We start from the raw sequence: 22,155 nt of genomic DNA, 5'->3' as shown, positions 1-22,155 counted from the left end.
CTGAGTAGCGCTTCTAGAAAGAACAAGGAGGCAGCAGGCAGGAGGGTAGAGGTGAATGCCACTTCCTGGTTTTGGCACCAGATGAATGAAGAAAATAAAAGGAGAGGAGAGGAAAGGAAAGGGCATGACTGTTCCTATATATGGTAGAGGAGAAAGTTTATTATAAATATGTAGGATAGCATAGTCAGAGGAAGGAACATCTGGGAGAGTCCAGAGTGGTCATCACCCTAAATCATGTAGGGAGATAGGGAGGGGAAGGGAGAGGGAAGAGAGGGAAACCAGGTGCACCAGCCAGGAGGCCAAAAGAAAGAGCAGAGAATAAGTAACCCAGAAATCTGGATTATATAGGGAAGACCCTCTGGGGGAAGAGCAGCCCAGTCTTTGGGCTGGAAATTTCAGGGTACAGGGTGGCATACGGCAGCCATACCCTTTAACAGGTAGGGACTGAGGGATGCTGGGAAGACCTGGAGACCAGATCTGCTTTGATTCGAATACTAGTTGTCTGTCACTTGGATCATGGTTCCTAAGTAAGTAGATTGAAGGCTTTAGACTATGCTTGACAATTTAATAATAATTTCATTATTTTAAAATTATGTTTAAAAATAGTTTAAAAGTTTCAATTTACCTCATTAAGGGGATAATTAACCCCTCCTGTCTCTTTAGCATAGCTTAAGGTGGACCCTACTTCCAATATGGTTTCTTGGTCAGCTGGTTGATTGGGCCAACAGAATTAACTCAGGAGACATGGTGTATCTCCACTCTCCACCTAGAGATAATGCACTTTTCCCAGTTTCCCCCATCTATGCAGTCACTTCATGGCTGCCATGAATTTCTTTTGGGTCTGCCCATCTAGTGAAGTCCTCACCCAGAAAAGCGTGACTTTTCCCTTTTTACTCTTTTCAGATGCTGGCTTGAGCTAAGGTGTGCTTTTTTGTACTTTGGGCTTCCTTACTCTGTAAAGTGCCTCTTCCTACCATGTGGCTGCTTGTCTGCCATGTGGCTGACCTCCATATCCACATGACTGAATGGCATGGCCTTTACTCTCTCCTCTGTCCTCTTCTGGGAAGCTGGTGAGGTTCACAACTTGCTGCCTTGGAGTTTTTCTTCTAAAACCAATAAAAGGGTCTAAAAGGTTCAAACCAACCAACCAACCAACCAACCCAACCAACCAACCAACCAACCAACCAACCAACCAACCAAGCAAACCAAGCAAACCAACCAACCAACCAACCAACCAACCAACCAACCAAGCAAACCAAGCAAACCAACCAACCAACCAACCAAACCAACCAACCAACCAACCAACCAACCAACCAACCAACCAACCAACCAACACTTTAAGTTTAAAATGATATAGCAAACAAGAAAAAAATCTGTTCATGTTTTCCAAAATTGAGACTATAGAACTCAAATGGAATGCAATTATTTATTGTAATCTCCGTAATAATTTCAGTCGGTTCAGCTACTCTTTAAAATCATATCAGTATCAGGCTCAGAACTGAACCACAACCAAGCAATTCACAAGGACACGTTGAGCAACAAAACATGCTTGACATTTCTCTGAGAAAGCTCCTCCAAACACAGGTACAGTAATTACTGCGAGTTACACGAAACTGTCGGTGTCTGGACACACACACAACAGAGAAGAAACCACACCAGAGAGCCATCTGTGTCTCTTTCTGTGAAGTTGCCTTGCTCTAAGTTTTAAAGGATGCTGTCAGACATCTTGTTGAACAAATAAAACTACACACGCTTTCAGGACAGAATAAGCTACTTAGACTTTTTATACTATACACTTCCTTATGAGTAGCTAGAGACGTTAAAAAAAAGTATATTACATCTATCTTTAAAAATACCAATTTGTGGGGACAAAGGTTGAAAATATTTACTAGCAATGTTAGGTACTCCTGAAATCACAGTTTTCTGGATAAATAAATGTAATACTATGTTTTTCTTTTTTCATTATTATATATAGCTTGGAAAATATATTTTAGGTTTAATTTTCACATCTTAAATAATATTTATTTTTTTCCTTTGATACTAAACTATTTTAAAAATTTAAATTTATTTTATAGATATTAGTTTCACTCTGTTTTCAACACCTTGGCCTGAACTTGTTTATGGAAAAAAAATAACATTGACAATATTAGCTGGTTATAGTGGCAGGAGACGGCATATCATATGTTTTTTATACCTTGTATTAACAATAAACCTTCTCACAGAGAAGAACATAAATACCTTAAATTATATTTCTAACAATAAAAATTCACATTTCATGCTTTAGTGAGACACTTAAGTCAGCTGTAAGGTAGTCCTCAGAGTTTGGGGTAGAGCCCTTCCAGTAGCTGGACCCTTGCTATGTGCCAAACAGAAAGCTTTTTTGCTATGAAAATAGCGTAGCTTCTGCCATCTTCCTGTCCAGTAGAAAAAGCTGCCAAGTTGCAACTGCAATCTTGAGTCACAGCAGAATGACAGCCAATGTGCTTCAGGCCCCAGGCACTCAAGGGCCCCAGTCTGCAGCCTTGAGTCTTCAGAAGCTCAAATGTTCTCTAGTGGGAGTCCCAGATGAAGACAGCCCTTCTGAGTACAGCCAAACACATGTATGTCTATTGCACAGGATTTTATACGATTCTAAAACAGTGCTTTCTCTCCCCTCCCCCCACCTTAGCTACTATATACATTTTTCAGATAATTTCAGCGTTTCACTGGGGAACGTGACTTGCAGAGAGTTTTCTTTAGAGGCAGGCTCCTCTCTGTGGCTCCCACTAACCTCATCCACCAACAAGACACTCTCAGAGTCCTGGCCCTGGGAGGAGTCTGAGGTCTCAGAAATTCGCAAAGTTCTCAGCGAGGTGGTATCTGCTTGGGTCAGGCCCATGCCATGAGTGCCTGGAAGCAAATTCCTGCCTCCAAGGCTGCTTTCAGTTAGGTCTGGCAGGTACAGGAGGGTCTGAGACGTGCTGCTCATCTCCCTCAGCTCCCGGGAGAGGAAGGAGCGAGAGTGGCCAGACATGGCGGAAGATGTCCTGCGACTCTCTGAGCAGTGCTGCGCTGAGCCATCTCTGCCGGAACCACCAATGCGGCAGAAGAGGCACTTGATCTTCTCTATGGCTTTACTGAGCACAGTCTTCCGAAGAAGGATGTAGATCCAGGGGTCCAGGATGGGGTTCACAGAAGCAATTCTGATGGCCTGCAAATCTGGGTTTCTGCTGATGTCTTTTACCACGCTTGGCTGATACAACTGGTTGATGAACACCCGCACCTGCATAAACGAGAGGCCCACGTTGAGATTTAATAATTAGGCAATTTGGCAAACCACTTAAGTGCTGCATTTACTTTTGCAACGTGACGTGATGTAGCTGCTCTTATGGGGTAATGCCTGCTTTGCAACAGCAGTTTACACAACAAGCCAGTTACTGTATTTTAAAGGAGACTCATTTTGTAAGCCAATTAACGGCGTAATCATTACAAAACAAACAAACAAAAAAACCCCAAAAAACCTGAGTTGCCCAAGCTTTACACTCAGAGAAAATACTTTGTACTTTTGACCCACCATCAATATCTTCCGTCATACAGAATCACTGGAGAATTGTATGTTTTCAGAGAGATGGTGTCTGCTTGGGTCAGGCCTGGCTCTCCTTGTTCTCCCTAATAATGGTGCTATTGTCTCTTGAACCCAGACCTTTCTCTAATCCTTATCTTCAACAGCAATTTCTCATTGAAGATAACGTCACGGCAAAGTCCAAACGCCTCCATATGCAACACCTCTCCTATCCCTCCTCCAGTCTGCCTCAGGAGAGCATTTCTAAAGTACATGTCCGGTTGTGCAATTCCGCCGTTAAAACCTTTTCAAGATAGGGTTCAATGGAATTCATGGACGTTCCATAACTCCAATGAGAAGCAAACCCCTCCTCTGGGTTTCTAAGGCCTTTTAGCCAGTAGCCAAGTACTCGGAAACCAGTGCACAAACAGGGTAGTAAAGATGCCAACTTCCTGTGGTGTAGTTAAGCTATGAAGGCAAGAGCCATGTCTGGCAGCCTACCGTGTACTAGGCATGACATAAATGGACTACACACCAGAACACCCTAGCAGCTTGGCTACTTAGGAACCTTAATTTGAACAGTTAAAAAAAAAAACCCGACTCTTCTCATAATCATCTACTGACTCAACAATATCCTTTTCTGTATCTCATCTCTCAACAATGAACGCTTACTATGTTTGAGGTATTATGACAGTTTCTGGGAGCCAACAGTTGTATGAGATGCCCCACACCACTCAGAGGCAGAGAGCAATGTATGTGGTGCAGAGGCCAGGGAAGGGAGATATTCGCCACACAGCAATCAACAGGACCAAGAAAAATGCACACAAGGTGCAGCGACTGCGTGTGGGCAGGCATGAGGAAAGCCCTCTGGAGAAGCAACAGTGTTGGGTTTTGATGGAGGAGGGGCAGCCTGCCAACTTCCCACAGAAGAAAATAAGTTCCTGCAGAGAGAAAGCTTCCTATGCAGAGTCATGGAAGAGTGAAATGATATGCCATCTTCTAGGAAAGTCTGATGATTCACTGAAATGAGCAAGGTCGTTGTAAGCTTAGGGATTGTTATCATTCCCTAGCGGAGAAAAGCACTTGTTACCACTCTCAAGTTTATTCCTAACGTGTGTGGTAAAACTTATTTGTAACCCAGGTAAAATGAAGCTTTGAGATCATAATCATTGTCTGCTTGTGGGAATTATCTCAGGTTAGGAAGAAACTCTCAAGGTTAAGGGAGGAGGGATAAAAGTTTTAAAGGGAGAAAGAACACTCCCGAAGAGCCTGCGTCAATTAGAAACAAATGCTTACAACAAGATTTGGTGATTTCACTGTCATGGTGTTTTGTGTAATAATTGGTGTAATGATTCAGACTGTATTGCTTATCAGGAAAGGGCATGGATATGTTAAGGAAAATAGCAGTTTGGGTAAAAAAAAAGCTTAAAAAAATTAAAGATATATTTTTAATTTGTAAAATTCAATTTATATGCAACTTATTTCTTGATGATGTGAGCCAATGATACAACTCTACTTCTGTTTCTTCATTGATCTCAGGCCGATGCCCATCGGTCCTTGATCAGAACATTTCCAGTGTTCTTATTTGTCACTGTTTCTCCTCACTGGTTTTGGAAGTATATCTGGTTGTAAAACTTGACCTAAACTAAACTTCTATCTGTTCTGGCGTCAACAACTACTCTTCTAGGAGCCAAGAAATTGTTAAGTCTAAAGATTTTGGAGAAAGGATTAGCAACTACAAGTCTTGTAGTATAAGAGTCAACTGGGCTTCAGGTGAAATTCATATCTTGTTCTCTAGATGGCAGATAAGTAAAAATGATGGAAACAAATCATCAGGGTATGATGTCTCGGATGTCTTGTCTTAAGATGGTTTTAGAGTTTTTGGTTCTGCCAGAACATGTGAATAGCACACTTAGTTGAACAGAATCCTTGTGAATACTAGTAAAAACCTGGGCTTGCGATGGTGCTTGTTAGGACAGTGCTTGTTTGTTTTCCAGTGCCCCAAAGACAAGCACACAAGCAAAGATAAAAATTCCTTAGTGCTACTCAGGAGCTGAGCAAGTTCCCCCTCTTTTCTCAGATGATGTGTTTATTACCTGGAAGGCTATGTGTGTGTGCGCGTGCATGCGCGTGCGTGTGTGTGTGTGTGTGTGTGTGTGTGTGTGTGTGTTTGAGACAGGGTCTCATTCTTTACTAGGCTGGCCTCAATCCCTTGGTGATCTTCCTCATCTCCCCAAGTGCTGGGATAAAGAGGCGTAAACTAGAGACCCGAAAGTGTTGAGGACCTTTGCAAGCTTGCTATCTTCCTGATAATCAGGTCTGGTCTGGGCTCCATTTACCAGATGAATTTCATGTTGTTTTCCTTGTTCCACCAGTCTGGATTTATGTCCGAAATTTATTCATAGTAATGGGGTCATCGCTAGAAAGTACGGTGGTCCCTGTTTTGCTCACACTCAACATTATGTTTCTAAAGATGAAAGAAGTGTTGGGCTAGAACCCTCTGGGTAGTAGCCCTGTTTGTGGCAGGGTTTCTGTGGACCTGACACCCTAAGCCTCTAGAGGGCAGTGTTGCTCTACTCCAGAGAGGCTAGTGCTGTATCTCCTGGGATGTTCTTTGCACAGGTATTTGCCAAGAAGCTTTCAAAACAGTCTTGGTTAGGTTTGGACTTTGAATTATATATGTTAACATGTTTTAATACTGGTTGCTTCTTTACCAAAACCTCAAAGGAAACACGGTTACCTCTGAGTAGACGGCATTTCTGAACAGTTAAAACAGAAAGCTGTAGCTACTTAAAGGAACACATGAGGAATTCACATTTTGTTTTCAAATTTCTGTGATATTTTAAAAAGTCACTGTTGTAAACAAATGAATGATGTAGTATTTCATTTTATCTTCAGCCATGATTAAATTTGCTAACAACATGAGGGAATAAAAACAAAGTGCATATAAAGTTCTATTGTAGAGTTCCATGGGGGCTTGGGGGAGGGGAGCTTACAATTGGCACAGGCCCCAGGATCTGGTCATTTGGTGTCTTTCAGGAAATGAGAGCTCATAGGAGTAGTATATGGATGAGTATAAAATACAGCATTCTGGGCTAGGATATGGTCCAGTGCAGATACAGCCCTTACCTAGCTTGCATAAAGCCTGAGCCTTAATTCCTAAATCTGCAGAATAAATTCAATAAGTAATTCCAAATTCTAAATTCATATAAAAAAATCCTCAAAAGTCCATTGAATTATTTCCAGGGACTCAAATGGAATGGAGTGGAGCTTGACTTTGCCTCCACCAACTCTCAGTGCGGTGTCAAGTGAGAGGAAAGAAAAAGGAACAAACCCAGAAGCTTTGGGCATTTTATAGCATTTGAATAAATACAGCATCTCTGGCTTTACTTTAAGGTCCACATACTCTATAAGGTGAGTTCCAGGACAGCCAGGGCTACACAGAGAAACCCTGTCTCACACAGCCAACCAACCAACCAACCAACCAACCAACCAACTAACCAACCAACCAACCATCCAGTCAACCAACCAACCAACCAACTAACCAACCAACCAACTAACCAACCAACCAACCAACCAACCAACCAACCAACCAACCATCCAGTCAACCAACCAACCAACCAACCAACCAACCAACCAACCAGAAAAAAAAAAAAAAACAACCAACCAACCAAAAACCAGAAAACCAAACAACAGTAACAAGAAACTGACCCCAAAAGGCCACTTGCTTTCCTGTCCCTGAAGAGCAATGACAGGTTTGGTAGGACCATCCACAGCAGTGCCATGCGAGGAGCTGAGAGTACTTCCATACACCCCTTCTCCAGCAAGCCCTGGATGTTATATAAATGTGTAAGTTCAGTCGGTCTGCAGTTATGAAAGCATGTGTGTTGCTGATAAAACAGAATGTTTGAGTTGGAGAGGGGAAAAAAATTCTAAAAACCTTGCTGAATACAAACAAGGCTCTTTTCTTCCGCTTTAGACCACGAGCAGCTGCAGACCTTGTGAATGTAACTTGTGCCTGGTGTTGGCAGCGATTGTACAGTTCTGAACGTCTTGAGACTGATTAGACATTAAGCCTAGGGGAAAGTTGATGGGAGGATATGTGGTAATGTGGCATAGAGGCGCCTGATGTGTTACTGGACAAACTTTTCCATAGTTTGCCTGTGGTGTGTAGGTGTTTACCATTTATACTTAAGTGGTTTGGGTTCTTTTGTTTTTATTGTTGTTTGTTGTTGTTGTTGTTTTGAGACAGGGCTTCTCTATGTAGCACTGACTGGCCTGGAACTTGCTATGCAGATTAGGCTGGCCTGGAACCCACAGAGCTCTGCCTGCCTCTAACTCAGGAGTGTTGGGTTTAAAGGTGTGAGCCACCACTCTGAGCTGTGCATACATTCTTAAAGTGCTTGGACTAACATGTATTTCATCACTTAGTATTTTTTTTATTAACCTATGTGTGGAAACATGGCCCCTGTGGACTATACCAATAACTGCAGGTATAACACAGCTTTGGGGGGACAGCTGATGGCTGGCATTAAAATCATGCTTAATAACCTGTTTGGAGGGAATGCTGACTTGAAACATTGAACTCTTGAGTAGACTGATGTAATAACTGATGGTCTGAATTGAAATGCCGTCCAGTAAACGGGAGGCTCTGTAACTGGATTTGAGCATGGGGCGACTTATTCTGTTCTAAGCACAGAAAAGGAATTATCCCTGTGTGCTCTGTTCTCTCATTGCCTTGTGAAGAGCCTAGAATTGACACAGCTGTTACTAGAAGTCCTTACCACACCCCTGAGAAACACATGGTCATGGAAAATGCTCTTAACTGAGTGGTGGTATGAGTCTGTATTTCTTGTGCCTTCTCGGCCACTAACTGACCATTCATTGCCTGCAAGTTACTTTATCCCTACTGGTTAATATCTACGTTACGAGTCTAATTTAAAAGTTGTTTTGCACGCCTAATTCACAACCTCAACACTTCTGCACTAAGGGAGAAAATGTCCTGTCATAGATGTTCCGTGAAAGCAAAGCTTGAGATGTCAGTGAAGAAGGTGAGAAGAACTGATCAAAGATTCATTCCCGGCCTTCCAGTTAGACACAGTTCTTCATCTGTAGCTGGGGAAACCGAAGAGGGGAGTGGGTGGGGACGTGAGCCTGCTCCACTGAGCCGATTTCAACAAGCTGCTGGGTTTGGCAAAACCTTGTTTTTCTGTACTGCTCTGCAGTCCTCCCAGGGCTCCTAAAAGGCCTCTCATTTCACATTTGTGACTCATATATTGCTTCTAGGAAGTGCAGTTTGTTTTAAAAAAAAAAACTTGGTTGTTTTTTTTTTTTTTTTTTTTTTTTTTTTTTTTTTTTAGAAAAGCAATGAATCTCCTTGGTTTTGCTACAGTGGCATCTAAATTAATCACCTTCCTTTTACCTGCACATGTGCTTTCTGCTCATGTGAGCATTTAATGGGCCCACTTCCAGTTGGGCTCCCACAAAACATATTCCTGTTTACAGTTTTATAAGCTGCTGGTGATGCCTTTATAGACTTTCCAGTAAGCAAGCAGAGAAGCGCAGGAAGCACTTTCCCTAAAGGATGGAAAATTTACCTGACTGAGGCAGAAGATTAATTAATTTGCCATACTACTGGTAGCTCCGAGTAAGAAGGAAAAAAAAAAAAAAAAAAGAAAAAGAAAAAAACCAAATAAGCAATAAATATGTTCCTGGCTTCCTGCATGTGGAGGAAAAATACCTTTCCCCGAGGCAAAAGATCTGATTATAACTCTTGTCTCAACATTAGTATTATAACTGCAAAACTAAGTACCGGGAATCGATCTAGCTACAGTGTTTAATATGGTGACCTTAGGAGTTTCCATTGATTTTATGTTTTTAGAGAATGCAAGATATTTATCTTAAGCATGTGTTTCCATTTCTTCAGTGTCTCCTGCCTTTGACAACAGCCTCTCAGCCCTGAGACCAGTTATTAATAGCAGAAAGGACACAATGACAAGAACCATGTTTCTACCACAAGTTGCTTGTGCTATAGTGTGTGCTCCCACTTTCTCTATCCTTGGTTATGACCCACTTGGAGAATTTTGCAGATTTGGCACGTTCGTCATATCCACACTGCAATTCTCAGCCTTTCTCAGATCTAGCTTTCAAGCTCAGCTCTGTTTTGCATAACAAATTGAAATTCACTTTCCATTCTAAATTATCAACCGTTCTGTTAAGACCTCATCTAGCCTCCTCTTCCCACAGGCCCTGGGCCGCCTGTCCTCCCTCTGCCTTGTGTTATCTCTCTGAACGTCCAAGTCAGCTGTATTTGCTCTGCCAGGTAGCCTTCCTAGAGCACTGGAGACGACCTTCGTTTCCCTCCAACGGATGAGCACCCAGTTTCCTTCGATAATGTTGAAGCACCAGTTCCCTTTGAACTGAAAGCATGTACGCCCAACTGCCTTAACTGTCAGAGAGTTTGCAAAGCTTTAATCTCGTGTATTCCCAGAATATGGGGGCGGGGCTGTAAAAACAGCCAAGAAAGACTATAACCCTGACAGTTTCTTTCGGTCCTTTCAGCAAGCGTTGCATTGTGGGTGACCACATGGATTCCGTAGCTCTCATCACTTGTCACAGTCGTTTTTATTTAAATTGCCCCTGAAAGACTAGATTTTTGTAGCCCAAACTCAAGGCTAACATCAGAAGCTACTCTGTTTATTTGATTACTTATTTCTCACGAGAGCAAGCAGGTTTCTGACCAGCGTGATTGCCCCTTAGCTGTGCCAGTCTCAGCTCTCAGATACAGATTATTACTTAACATCCTCTACCTGGTAGTGACTTTCAGCAGCATTTTTCACCAGCTAAAAGGTGATAAACATGCAGCTGTAAATACAGCTCCAGATCCTCACACATGTCAGGCTTTGTCATAAATGGCCCTGAAACCGAGGGCCAGGTTAGCCCATTAGAATTTGTCTCATACGCTTCCCTAGATGACACAGGAGAGTAGTTTGTCGGTAGCTTCATGTGAACTGTAGAGTCACAGGCTCACTTCTAACCAACATGTTTAGAGAGCATGTGCATGGTTGCTAACGGCCTAGCTCTGATTCCTCAGGTCATCCTGTTACTTTGTCATCCACTGTCCCGTAAAATCAAAGGCAAAGTTAGAGGCCTCAGCTCTTCCCTTCCAGATATCCCTGCATTCTGAGTTGCCATTACAGACAGTAACATGTATTTATGTGGTCCGAGTGTAACTTAACTCCATAAATTGCATTAGGTAGGTTCTGAGATGGCTTTAAAGGCCCTTCTGGCCAGTCATATTTACGTCTGTTTATACACATTGGCAAGAAGCTACTGTATGCTGGCTCTCGGCCGACACTAGGTTTCCTTCCATTTACAGTCACTTTTGTAAGAGATAAAATTATGTCTCTATCAAAGATACCCAGTAGTATTAACAAGAGAAAGAAAAGAATAATAGGTCATTACGTTTACTTCTACTTGTTCCCACTGGACATAGATGCTAATCTCTTTTTAACCAGGTAGTTTAGAATTTCTAGGACTGCACAGTCTTTTGAGAGTGAGAACTCAGAACAAGATAAATTCTAGATGAAGAATTATGCTCGACCACTGATTTGTTTCTGGTGCATTCTGTCAGTTGCATGTAAAAGCAGAGACTTTGAGAGGCGTTTGCTTCTTTCTACTTAGAGTATTTTAGACATTCCTGAAGCCAGCTTTAAAGACTGTGCTCCTCAAAGTGCACCAAGACACCAACAGATGCTCGCCAAAGGACCGAATTAGAAGTGTTCCAGCAAGAGACTATTACTACAGGGATGAGGACTGGAGTCTCCATAAAGGAGAAACTGCACCGCTCCTGGTCTTTGAGAATTAAAGCGCCATGCACACCAACTAGTCCCTCGTGCTTTCTTAGCTTGCAAAAAGAATACAGAACTTGAATTTGGACCATCCCCAGTTCAGGAGTCTGTTCAAAGGTTTTGGGTGGGTAGGCGGTGGAGGGGTGGAGGGTCTAAGGGAGGCGGGTCGGAGGCAGGGTGCAGCATAAATGTGTCTGCAAGATTATTCTAAGCAAGACACTCGTAATAATAATAAAAAAAAAGTCAAAGGAATGCAGAAATCAAAATGTTTGAACCCGCACCCTGTCTCCTAAGGAAATGAATTCAACAAAGCTTATCTCCCTTGGTTTGTGGACTTTGGTCCACAGAGTGGAGCGCTAGAGTAAGTAATGCTAGTGAGTTGTGCCCCCCCACCCCCCAAACTGATCCTGCCTGAAGGTACAGGGAAGAGACAAAGCAAAACAAGACAAGAAGGGGAACCTGGGGGGGGGGGGGAGGGGCGGTGCTGTCCAGGGGACCTCAGAAGTCACGCTTTCAGGGAAAGAACCTCAGGGGACCTAGGGGGAAATCACCTGCTGAGTCTCTTTAAGGTCAGGACTTAGAAGGAAAACCTAGGTCTGCTCAGAGACGCCTTGAAGTGGTACCAGCCCAGAACTGGAGAAAACTCTGTCGCTCCCAAGGAATCAGGGAGAAGGAGGGGAGTGGGGAGGCAGACGGAAGCCGGAGAGAGGCCCAGTGGGTCCCAGCCCCAAACACTTACCACGAGAGGGATGGAGCAGATGAGCACCACCAGAGAGGTGGCGATGAGTAAGATGACCATCTGGATCTCTGCACCCGCGATGCGCCGGAAGCTCCTGCGCCGGCGAAAGTCGCTGAGGCGCTGCAGGGCCGGAGAGGCGGCCGCGTGGCCCCGACAGGTCACCGAAGCCACCGCTGCGGCGGCGGCCGCGTGGTGCTGCTCCGTGCCCAGCGAGGTGCGGCGCATGAACTGGCGGTGCATGCGGAGCAGCGCGCCGCACACCAGCACATTGCAGAGCACGGTGGCGAGGATGAGGAAGGAGCTGAAGCCGGCGTACATGTAAGAGAAGGCAGCATAGGCCGTTACGTTGGTGGTCCAGTCTATGAAGCACCAGGTACCGGGGTACTGCCGCTCCGACCTGCCCAGGCCCATGTTGGGCAGTGCGCAGAACAGCACGTTAGATGCATAGACCGCGAAGAGTGTAAGGCCGGCCAGCCGCTTGTCCACGTAGTGGCTGTAGAAGTAGGCGTGGTTGATGGCCAGGTAGCGCTCAATGCTCATGGCACAGATGATGCTGAGACCCGACAGGCCAAAGAAAAGTAGGATGAAGGTGCTGTAGTCACACAGTGCCTGGTCTCCGGGCCACTGGCCCTTCATGTATGTAGCGATGGTCACTGGGCTTACTAACAGTGTGCCCAGTAGGTCAGTGACAGCCAGCCCACATACTAGAGTGTAAAAGGTCGTCTCCTTCTGCTCCTTGCGTGACTTGCACAATACTACAATGGCCACCAGGTTGCCCACCACCCCGAAGATGAACATCACTGCAGGGATGGTCACTGGGCTGTTCAGTCTCTCTGAAGTGGAGGAGAAGGATGCGTTGACTCCGGGGATGGACATGATGGTGGTTAGTAGTACACAGCTTTGGAGCTCACGGCTCGATCTAGGGATGGTATCTAGAGAGAGAAAAAGGAGAGACGAGCCATTTACCACTAGCAAGGTGTTCGACCCATGGCCAAAAATGCTGTGTCGCCCAGATAAGGAGAGCAACCAGATCCGACTTCCTCATCCGTAGCTACTCGCTAACTGTGGCTACTTAAATCCCCAAGCTCTGGCTTCGTTCTGTCAAGAGCACCACTCTGCTGACATTAATATTAATAAGCTGATAACTGTCTTTCCCGCCAACCCCCGCCCCCATGCTCAGCTCATTCCCTTGCCAAGATGAGCAAGACCCTTCTCAAGGGAAAAGTGACTCCCTAGTGATATTCCCCACAGAGTGGATAAAATGCTTATCGAAACAAGTTATGGACATCTAGGACATGATGGACATTTTGTTCTTTGGTTTCCCGGAAGAGCGCCTGACCACGCAAAGACCTCCATCCCGACTTACCTGTAGGGTGGGGTTAGGAGCCCGGTGCGCCCCAAGGTTCAGGCCTCAGTCGTTCTGAACCTACCTCCAACCTCAGCCATCAGTCTCTTCCCACGCAGTGCGGGACTTGTCAAGCCTTTGCCACTCTCGGAACAGGGGCTCGTTGGCTGCCAACTTTCCGGAACTGAGGTCAGAGTATCTTGCTTTCAAAAAAGCTTGGAAAGCAGGAGAGGCTAGCCGGGGATGGGTCAGTGAAGTCCGGTCTGGGGTTTCTTGTTTGATTTACTAACCCCTCCTTCCTTCAAAGATGAGTCTCAGCTTTGCAGAGCCCGCAGGTCTAGTGCGGGAGGTCAGCGTCCAGGTGTGTCGCCACGCGTGCAGGTGGAACGGAGCGTAGGTCCGGGCTCCCTGCTCCCCAGCCGCGGGCTGAACGGACAGCTATCGGAGAAGGCGGCTGCCGCTGAGGCCGCTCCTTGTGCTCTGGGGGCGGCACGGGCTCCACTGGGCCTGGGGCTCTGACCTGGGGCTGTTCATCTTCCTCTCCCACTGCCGGGTTTCGAGCTTCGCTCTCGGCGTTTCCAGCCTCTGAACAAACTTTTCTCCTCCCGCAAGTTTCCCTGGAGGGGGCGGAGAAAGTCAGAGCGCGGCCCGGGCTTCCATTGGCTGACCTGGAAAAGGAGGCGGGGCGAGACTTCCTCTAGCACCACCCGGGAGCCCGGTGATGGAGGGCGGGGCGGAGAGGCTAGGGAGGGCTGGAGGGACCTGCTCCGGTGCCACCGCCGGGTTGCGGGTGCAGCTTCAGTGCCTTCCCTCCCTCGAAGGTACCGAGATCCCGCAGACAGAGTCCCCAGGAAACCCCAGCTCGAGCTTAGCCACCCCCGAGCTGTGCGTTTAGTGGGAATGATGCTGAGACCTGAGTCTGGTCTACATTGCTCTGTGGGTTAGAGAGGGTTAATTCTCGCACCTTCCACCCGCAGATCAAGCATCTGGGTCTTCAGAAGTAGGGACAATTGCTTTAGGGTTCTACCCCGGAGCCACTGAGCGGAGAGAAGTGGGTGTGTGGTTATCCGTGGGCGTGTACGCCCTAGCGCTCCGGGTGGGACTTGGCAGAGGCATGGGTGAACGGGTGAGTAGGTACCATGCTTGGGCGGGGAGACGAAGAATCCATCCTCTCACCATAAAAGGACTTACTTGGCAGTTCCCTAGCTGCGCTCAATAGGGCACCAAAGCGGGGGCGGGAAGGAAGGCGAGCTACACGGAACTGCGACTTTTCCTCGCTTAGGTGGCGGAGTCTTCGGGCTTTCTTTGGTACACCTGAGATTTAGTTGGGGAAGACTGTCTAACTGTCGAGTGCTCTCTTCCTCAGGAGGGTTCTTGAGCTGAAACAAGTGTGGACAGCAGCTTCCGCTTTCCTGTTAGGTTTCTGATAGCTGCCTTCACCTGCAGCATTAGAAGGGGTTTGAAACTCAAGTAAATAAACGGATTTTCCAGGCGTTGCCTCTTTGTTAAACTCAGAAAAGGTCTATTTGCCTTTCTCTATTCTATGGCTTATAGTTTGTTCGGCTTCTTCTTTGATGAGGAACAATCATTTCTTAATTATCAACTATTCTCCTAAAAAAAAAAAAAAACCAGAATTTAAGATGAGAAAACACCAGAGGGCAATTAAAACCGTGTCACTAGCTCCTTTAAAAACTACACAATGATACTGTAGAATGGTTTTCCAAATAATTTAGATTCTTAGAAAAACCTCACTCCATCTGAAGCACACATGTTTAGCATCTTGTGGGGTAACTAGGTGGCTTGAATCTTGTATGAGACAAGTAGGTATACCTCTAGTGTTAGTTTATGAATACAAAACAATCTGCTAAGAATTTATCTGATTCTTCAGCTAGTTTCAGAAACAACCGAGTGATGGGAGAACCAATGAGCATTTCTGATTTCAGCTAACTTCAGACCTAGAAAACTACTCAGAATTGTGTTTACTTGCATAAGGGAACATGTGGGCATAGTAATACATTCCACGTGCAAGTCTTTTCTTCATGAACATCAGGAAGGGAAAGCATTCTTATCTGATACAAAAAAAAATCAGCGGTGATTATTTTTTGTTTGCTGTTACCGTTGATGTCGGTTTGTGTGTGTGTGTGTGTCTGTATGTCCTTTGGATAGTAATTTCTAGAATGGTGTCACAAATCCACACCAGAAAATAAAGACAGAAACTACCCTGCACCCCCATTCCTTGTGACTGTTACTCATGTTAGCTGGTTGTCAGAAAAACACACGAGACAACATTTCCCATAGCCTGCTAACATACTCTTTCCCAGTTTCTTTCCTCTTGAAACTCCCGAAATGAAAAAGTTAAGATTGGTGTGGTGGTTCAGGCTACAGGAAATAGTTTCAGTCCACACAGATGGCCTTGGCTAAACTAGATATAAAGCAAGCCTAGGCTCACAAAGCTTGGAAAGAGATTGGTCGGGAGGGGAGAAGGGAGGGAGAGGGAGACAAACAGATGAGAGGGAGGTGAGAGAGGGTACGGGAAAGAGAATAAGAATGAATTGTGAACAGTTATGAAATTTCAGAGAAAATTTTAGTTAAAAATTGGTGGTATTAATTTGTCATGATGGAGAGTATATTAAGCTGGTCATAGTGGTACAGACCTGTATTCACAACATTTGAGAGGCTGAATGAGGGAAATTGAGTTCAAGGCTAGTCTGGGCTTTATTGTGAAACCTTGTTTAAAACACACCTAAAAAGCAAAACTATTAAGTATCTTGAAGTATATATTATTGGAGAAAATCAGTATCTATTATTGGATGTGTTATCAACCAAGGCATTTGATTACTAGTCTTTTAAACTTTCTTCCCAATAGCTTTAAGCTGACAGAAAATAAGAATCCAGTTTACAAAGCTAAAACAAAATACAATGAAGCTTCTCTATACCTTTTTTTGGTCCACCAAATACAATGTTCCTTCTTATGTACTGTAACTAAGAAGTTGCCTTCTCTTTCTCCTTAAGATATATTTATTTTTAATGCTATGGGTGTTGGCTTGTACATATGCCTGTGCACCACATGTGTGCCTGCTACCTGTAGAGACCAGAAGAGATGGTTGGATCCTCTGGGCCTGGTGTCACAGAAAGAAGGCTGAAGGCTGTTTATGGATGCTGGAAATCAATGCCAGATACTCTGCAAGAACAGCAAGTGCTTTTGACCACTGAGCCATTTCTCTTGCCCTGGTTCACTTCTCTTCAAAATAGTGAGTCTTCAGAAGTAAAAGCTGAAAGTTTCATCTTCGGCCATAATATCTCCAACATGTCTTTGCCTAGGAAGTTAAGCAGGGTCAGGCAGGGTTAATACTTGGAAGGGAGCATTGAAAGTTTGGGAAACATTTTATTTCCTTGGTTTGGAAAACTGGGGCAGTGGAGTTCAGTTTCCCTCACATTCTGCCAGGAATCCACATTGCAAAAGGAGAGACTTGCCATAATCCTGTGGGCAATTCTTGTTATTGTTTGTATATTTCAATGAAGAGATCTCTATTCTAATCTTTGTTCTTTATTCTCCCTGGCAGTTTCTGTCTTATCCCTACCTCTCTGCATTGAAGGTTCAGTTCTTTGAAACTGTCATTCATCCCTCCCTGGAGGTTTGAATTAGTACAAGAACAGATTGTTTGATTGTTCCGTTCTAGTCAAATGTTTTGACTAAGCTTTCAAGCAAATAACTTGAACTGAGAAGCCATTTAAAACCAAAGGCTGTTGTAGGCTGCCACCCACATGCACTTCAGCCAGCTTGGCCTTGAACAGGTTTGGATCTTCCTTGGATGAAAGGGATGAGCAGAAAGATGAATCAGATCAGACCCCATGTGCAGGTAACTGATGCCTACCTGCTAGAGACTTTCGGTACTTCTGGAACTAGAGTTGTAAGTGATTGTGAGCCATCTGGCAAGGGTGCTAGGATCCAAACTCTGGTCCACTGGGAGAAAAACAAGAGTTCTTACCTGCTGAGTCGTCTCTGCAGCCTGTAGTCTTAATCCTTTCATGTTCTTAGTGCATTCCCCATGTACTAACATTCATGCAGGTAAAAATAACAGGAAGCCTGCACCAGTTGTATTTGTCTTTGTCTTTCATGACTCATAACAAGGCAAATGCATCTATCTGGCTGAACAGTACAATAACCTTAGACACATTTGTCTTGCAGTGGGTTCAGTGGACTACAAACAGGGCCCTGACCTAATGCTGGGTCTGGAAAGAGGCTCACACAGTTGTAGTCCTAATGGTGGCCCTACCTTTTTAGTGTCGCACTTCAAGCGTGGGCTCTCCTAATTATCTTCATTTCCTCAGTGTGAGCTCTGTGCTGAGTTTATTGCTTGGAGTTGTGCCACATGTCAGTGCTGTGACTGACTCCCTCAGTGTCTTTATGTGTCAACAAGCTGTCACGGTGGAGGTCTCACCACAAGTGACTGCTTCAGGCTGCCTCCTGCTCCAAGAGTTTCACTTTGCAAAGTAATGTTGTTTTCCTCTTGTTTTAATTCATATGGTTTGGTCACACCCCTACTGTGATTTACCTTTGCTTGTCTGTATTTGAAGGTATGGGGGAAGTGATAATGCATTATTACTTCAGGGCTCTCTTCTAGAGGAAGGAGGGTCTTTGAATTAAATTTTAGTTTCTTCTCACCCAAATCTCTGTTTTATAACATGTTAAAAGATACACAGCAATGAGGGATTACCTTCTGCTTCTGGGGAGTAACAAATTAAACAGTAAGATGTGGCATGTTTTGGGAGATACTTGGACAGCCCTGGCCAACAGCACAAAAGAGGGCTTCTCATGTCTGGCATTGGGGTTTTGTCATGGGGGTCTTGACATTTGGCCCTTGTAGGGAGTACCATCAGCACAGATGAGAAAAATTTATTAAAAAATTTATTTACATGTGGAATTATGTGCCCAAACATGAGCTGAACAAGGATGATACCATAGACATCCCAATGGGATGGGAAAAGCCCATGAAGCCTCATTCCTACACAAAGATCCATAAGCAACTGAGGAAGGCTGGGAGCGGGAGAGGTGGTCATTCTCAGGGAAGGGCACACCAGTAGTCTGTTGCTGCTTTGCTTATCAGGGTGGGCTATCCACAGGGATCTGTAGGTCTCTGGCTCAGCTGGCTAGCCAAAGAGTTATAGCTGTTCAAGGGGAAGCTGGAATAAGGTGGTCTGCTGGGCCCCTTCTGTGCCTACAGCTGCCCTAGACTTGGTGGCAGGTGGTAAAATGACAGTGGGCAGCTAGGGGCCAAAGTCAGGGCCACGGAGCAGGAAGTGACTCACACCCAGCTGGTTGGTCCAGTGCCTGAAAGCTTAAGGAGAGAAAACTCTTCCCTGGAGTGTTACAGCTCAGTAAGATAGGCAGTCTCAGATGATGTTTGGTGAAATAGCTTGTGGACTTTATTCCTTGTGGATAGGACCTTATAAACATTTGTAGGTGGGGTGGAATCTAGAGGCAGATCCTTTCTATTGGCTTGGTCTGAGATGTTAGGGATGCCTCATCTACATGTGGAAGGATGTCAGGTATTGTCTCTACAGTGACTGATTGTCACAGTCCTCTCAGTGGGGTGTTCCAGGACAGGAACATGATGGGGAGTAGACTTAAATGCCTACCATTCCCAATTATGAGAATTGCCTGGGTTCCTGAATCTGCTTGACCTTACCAGGTTTTTTGTCTTGTGGCACGATCCACTCTGCCACAGTCTAGTGGCAAACAGACATGCAAGCAACATCATATGTACCAAACAGGTTATATTTAGGAATGAGTATGTGTATGTGTATATACATGTATTTACACACACACACACACACACACACGCGCGTGCACACGCACATGCGCACACACACGCACACGCACACGCACATGCACACCCAATCAAAACTAGTGAGAAAAGAATCCATGGTTTGAAGGAGAGCAGGGAAGGGATATATGGATGGATCGGAGGGAGGAAAGTGAAGGGAGAAACATTGTAATTAAACTGTAATCTCAAAAGGAAAAAAGAAAAGAGAAAGATACACAGAAACTCTCTAGTTGATCGTTACTACCAGTGCCATGTGTAGCTGATGACTGCCCACAGCTTTCCATAGCACGTTGACATCTGCATCCCTGCATGGCTTTCCTGGAGATGTGAGGCAGGTGAGACAGAATTAACAAGGCCCTGTCTTAGCTTGCTCTTACACACACTGCTGGGTGTTAATCCACATACTGGCTTTAACGATGAAATCCAGCTCTTGAAGCTGGGCATGGGTAGGATGCTTGTTCAGCATGCCTGAGACTTTGGGTCTGATCCTCCTTCTCCCCATCTCCATCCCTCCTCTCTCTTACACATAAGTGCAACCCATCAGATATAGTATACAGTTGGACAATGGAATATGTAGGTTAGAAGTGATGTAGGCCACTTGCATACACGATTCTGATCTGTTGTGTTTTCTGTTTCCTAGTCTGCAAACAAAAGGCACAAGGGCAGTATATGGCATGTGGTAGAGCATATGTAAAAAGAGACTGTGCTCACAGATGTGTGCATGGGGTGGGGATTTCATTGCAGTCTCAGAAGGCTCCCTGGTACAATAAAGAGAATGAAAGATGACCCAGTGGAATGTGAGGAGTTTTGTACTCAGTTCAGTAGTTAGCTTATCTTTTTTTTTTTTTAACTCCCTAGCCCCCCAGCTATGATTAAACCTAGGGCCAGTAGGTAAGCACCACACACAAGGCTCCATCCTTCATCCCTTTCAGTTCTCTTCAGTTTACAAGACCAAGAAGAAAGAGAAGTGATGGGTTACCATGTAAAACTGGTAAGAGTAGCACAGATTCATCTGGTGTTTAGTCTGGCTGAGGTGCTGTACAAAATGCTTTCAGGTGCTCCCAACAAATAGATGAGAAAGACACACAGTGGGAATAAATGGGTTAAGGACTGTAGGAGATGTGATTTTTAAAAAAGCTTTTCCAGTATCTAAAGGTCCTTCCTGCTTATGAGAAGCTTCCTCTGGGTGACAGTGTTTAGAGAAGACTTTTGATGAAAGAAGGCCAATGTGCTGGATCTTCTTTTTGCATCTCTTATTAGGGGCATCAATTGGCCTATCAGATTCAGAAATGCAACCTCCAGGGAGACAAAACAGGGATGGAGGAATAACTTTAGCAGCCACTTGAGGTTGCTTTGAATCTGGCTGGAGAGTGCTCAAGGCTGCTTGCTTGCAGTGGCTTTGGATTGGGGGGCATCTTAACTACTAACTCAGGGAGGTGTGCCAAATTTCCTGCCGTTCATCCTCCGATTGACTTGGTAGAACTGGCTGTCTTTCTAGTAAATCTCAACTTGTTCATACTCTGTCACTTATAGACAATATATTTAATATATATCATATAGAGAGGTTGAACAAATGACTAAGGATTATAGTACTAATAACAGCATAGTAAAGATTTTATTATAGGTTTCCCTGGTCCCCAAACGTATACTCACAACCTCTGTCTTTTCTAGCCCAAGCCGAATCTTCAAATACACAACTCAGCTCCCTCTTTTTGCTTAGTCTCCCAACCTCACTAGGTTTAAATAAAGAAAATCTGGGCTTAATGTAGACCACTCCTGTAACCATAGTCATTTAAAAAGCAAGTTGATCTCATTAAAATAAAATAAAAGCAAGTTTTTCTCATTAAAATAAAATAAAATAAAATACTAAAACAATACATGTTAACCCATTATTAGAACTACTATCATCTGTGGTTATGGTTCCAGAACTTACTTCTGCTTATTGCGTGATTAGGGGCCAGGCACAAAACTGTTGGATAACATGATAACTTGAGTCTATATAAGTTTTCTAGAACATATTTTTGTCTGGGCCTAATCCTAAATATGTGAAGAGTAGTTATATATGTAATTACAAAAAGAGAATTAAAATAATTATTCAGATGATTTTGGCAACCCTCTTCTGTTTATTTTGATGAGAAAAATTAATTTCATTGATGGGCTCACATGAGATCCTCCCCCATCCATGACCAAGTGCTAATGGATCCAGGCAGGCCCTGTGCAGGCAACCCTGGCTGGTGCAGATCTGTGAGTGCAGCGACTATGTTACACCCAAGAGACAATGGTTCAAGGCTCTCCTCTGTATCATCCAGCTCTTAACATTTTTAAGCTCTTTCTTTCTTTCTTTCTTGTTCATCTTTAAAGGGGTGACACATACTCCTGTGGAGGGGCTGAATGCTCAGTGATCACTTAGTTTTTTGCCTTAATTAATGGATGCTGCAAAAAGAGGCTTCTCAGCTAGTCTGTTACCTTATGTTTCTGCCATGGTATTTAGGAAAAGAGTTAAAGGTTACAAATCAAGGCTTGTTTGTTACAAGTTACAGCTTGCCCTTTGTAGATTGACCCACACTTTCACTTTTAGAGAAACATTTATGATTCAGTAGCTTCAAGAATGTTTTTTTTCATTTTCTTTATTGGATATTTCATTTACATTTCAGATGCCATCCCCTTTCCCCATTCCCTCCCCCCCTTAAAAAAACCCTATCCCATGCCCCCTTTTCCTTTTTGCACTTATACATTTTTTTTAAAAAAATGTTAATCAAAGGCCTTATAAGTTTGGTAATGCTCAATCAGAAATGTAACCCAATACCCAACCTAGATATATAAACTATCTTTGACTGGTGGAGATACATGAA

General features: G+C 44.3%; 1 protein-coding gene across 2 annotated transcripts; it reads right to left on the bottom strand.

The window, feature by feature from the left end:
* Nucleotides 1-1,407: 1,407 nt before the first annotated feature.
* Nucleotides 1,408-14,113, bottom strand: Ptger4 (prostaglandin E receptor 4). Of its 2 annotated transcripts, none has more exons than XM_034523233.2 (3): nucleotides 13,561-14,113; nucleotides 12,131-13,062; nucleotides 1,408-3,262 (listed from the first exon to the last, which is right to left on the bottom strand). In XM_034523233.2, the coding sequence occupies exons 1-3, from the start codon at nucleotides 13,574-13,576 to the stop codon at nucleotides 2,672-2,674; spliced, it is 1,539 nt and encodes a 512-aa protein (XP_034379124.1). In that variant the 5' UTR covers nucleotides 13,577-14,113; the 3' UTR covers nucleotides 1,408-2,671. The 2 variants fall into 2 exon arrangements, with proteins under 2 accessions (XP_034379124.1, XP_034379125.1); XM_034523234.2 differs by having other exon boundaries at nucleotides 13,497-14,110.
* Between the last annotated feature and the right edge of the window lie 8,042 nt (nucleotides 14,114-22,155).

Source organism: Arvicanthis niloticus, chromosome 19, assembly GCF_011762505.2.
Source record: "Arvicanthis niloticus isolate mArvNil1 chromosome 19, mArvNil1.pat.X, whole genome shotgun sequence".
NCBI lineage: Eukaryota > Metazoa > Chordata > Mammalia > Rodentia > Muridae > Arvicanthis > Arvicanthis niloticus.
The sequence above is the reverse complement of the archived record's forward strand: the minus strand, read 5'-3'. Positions and strand labels throughout refer to the sequence as shown.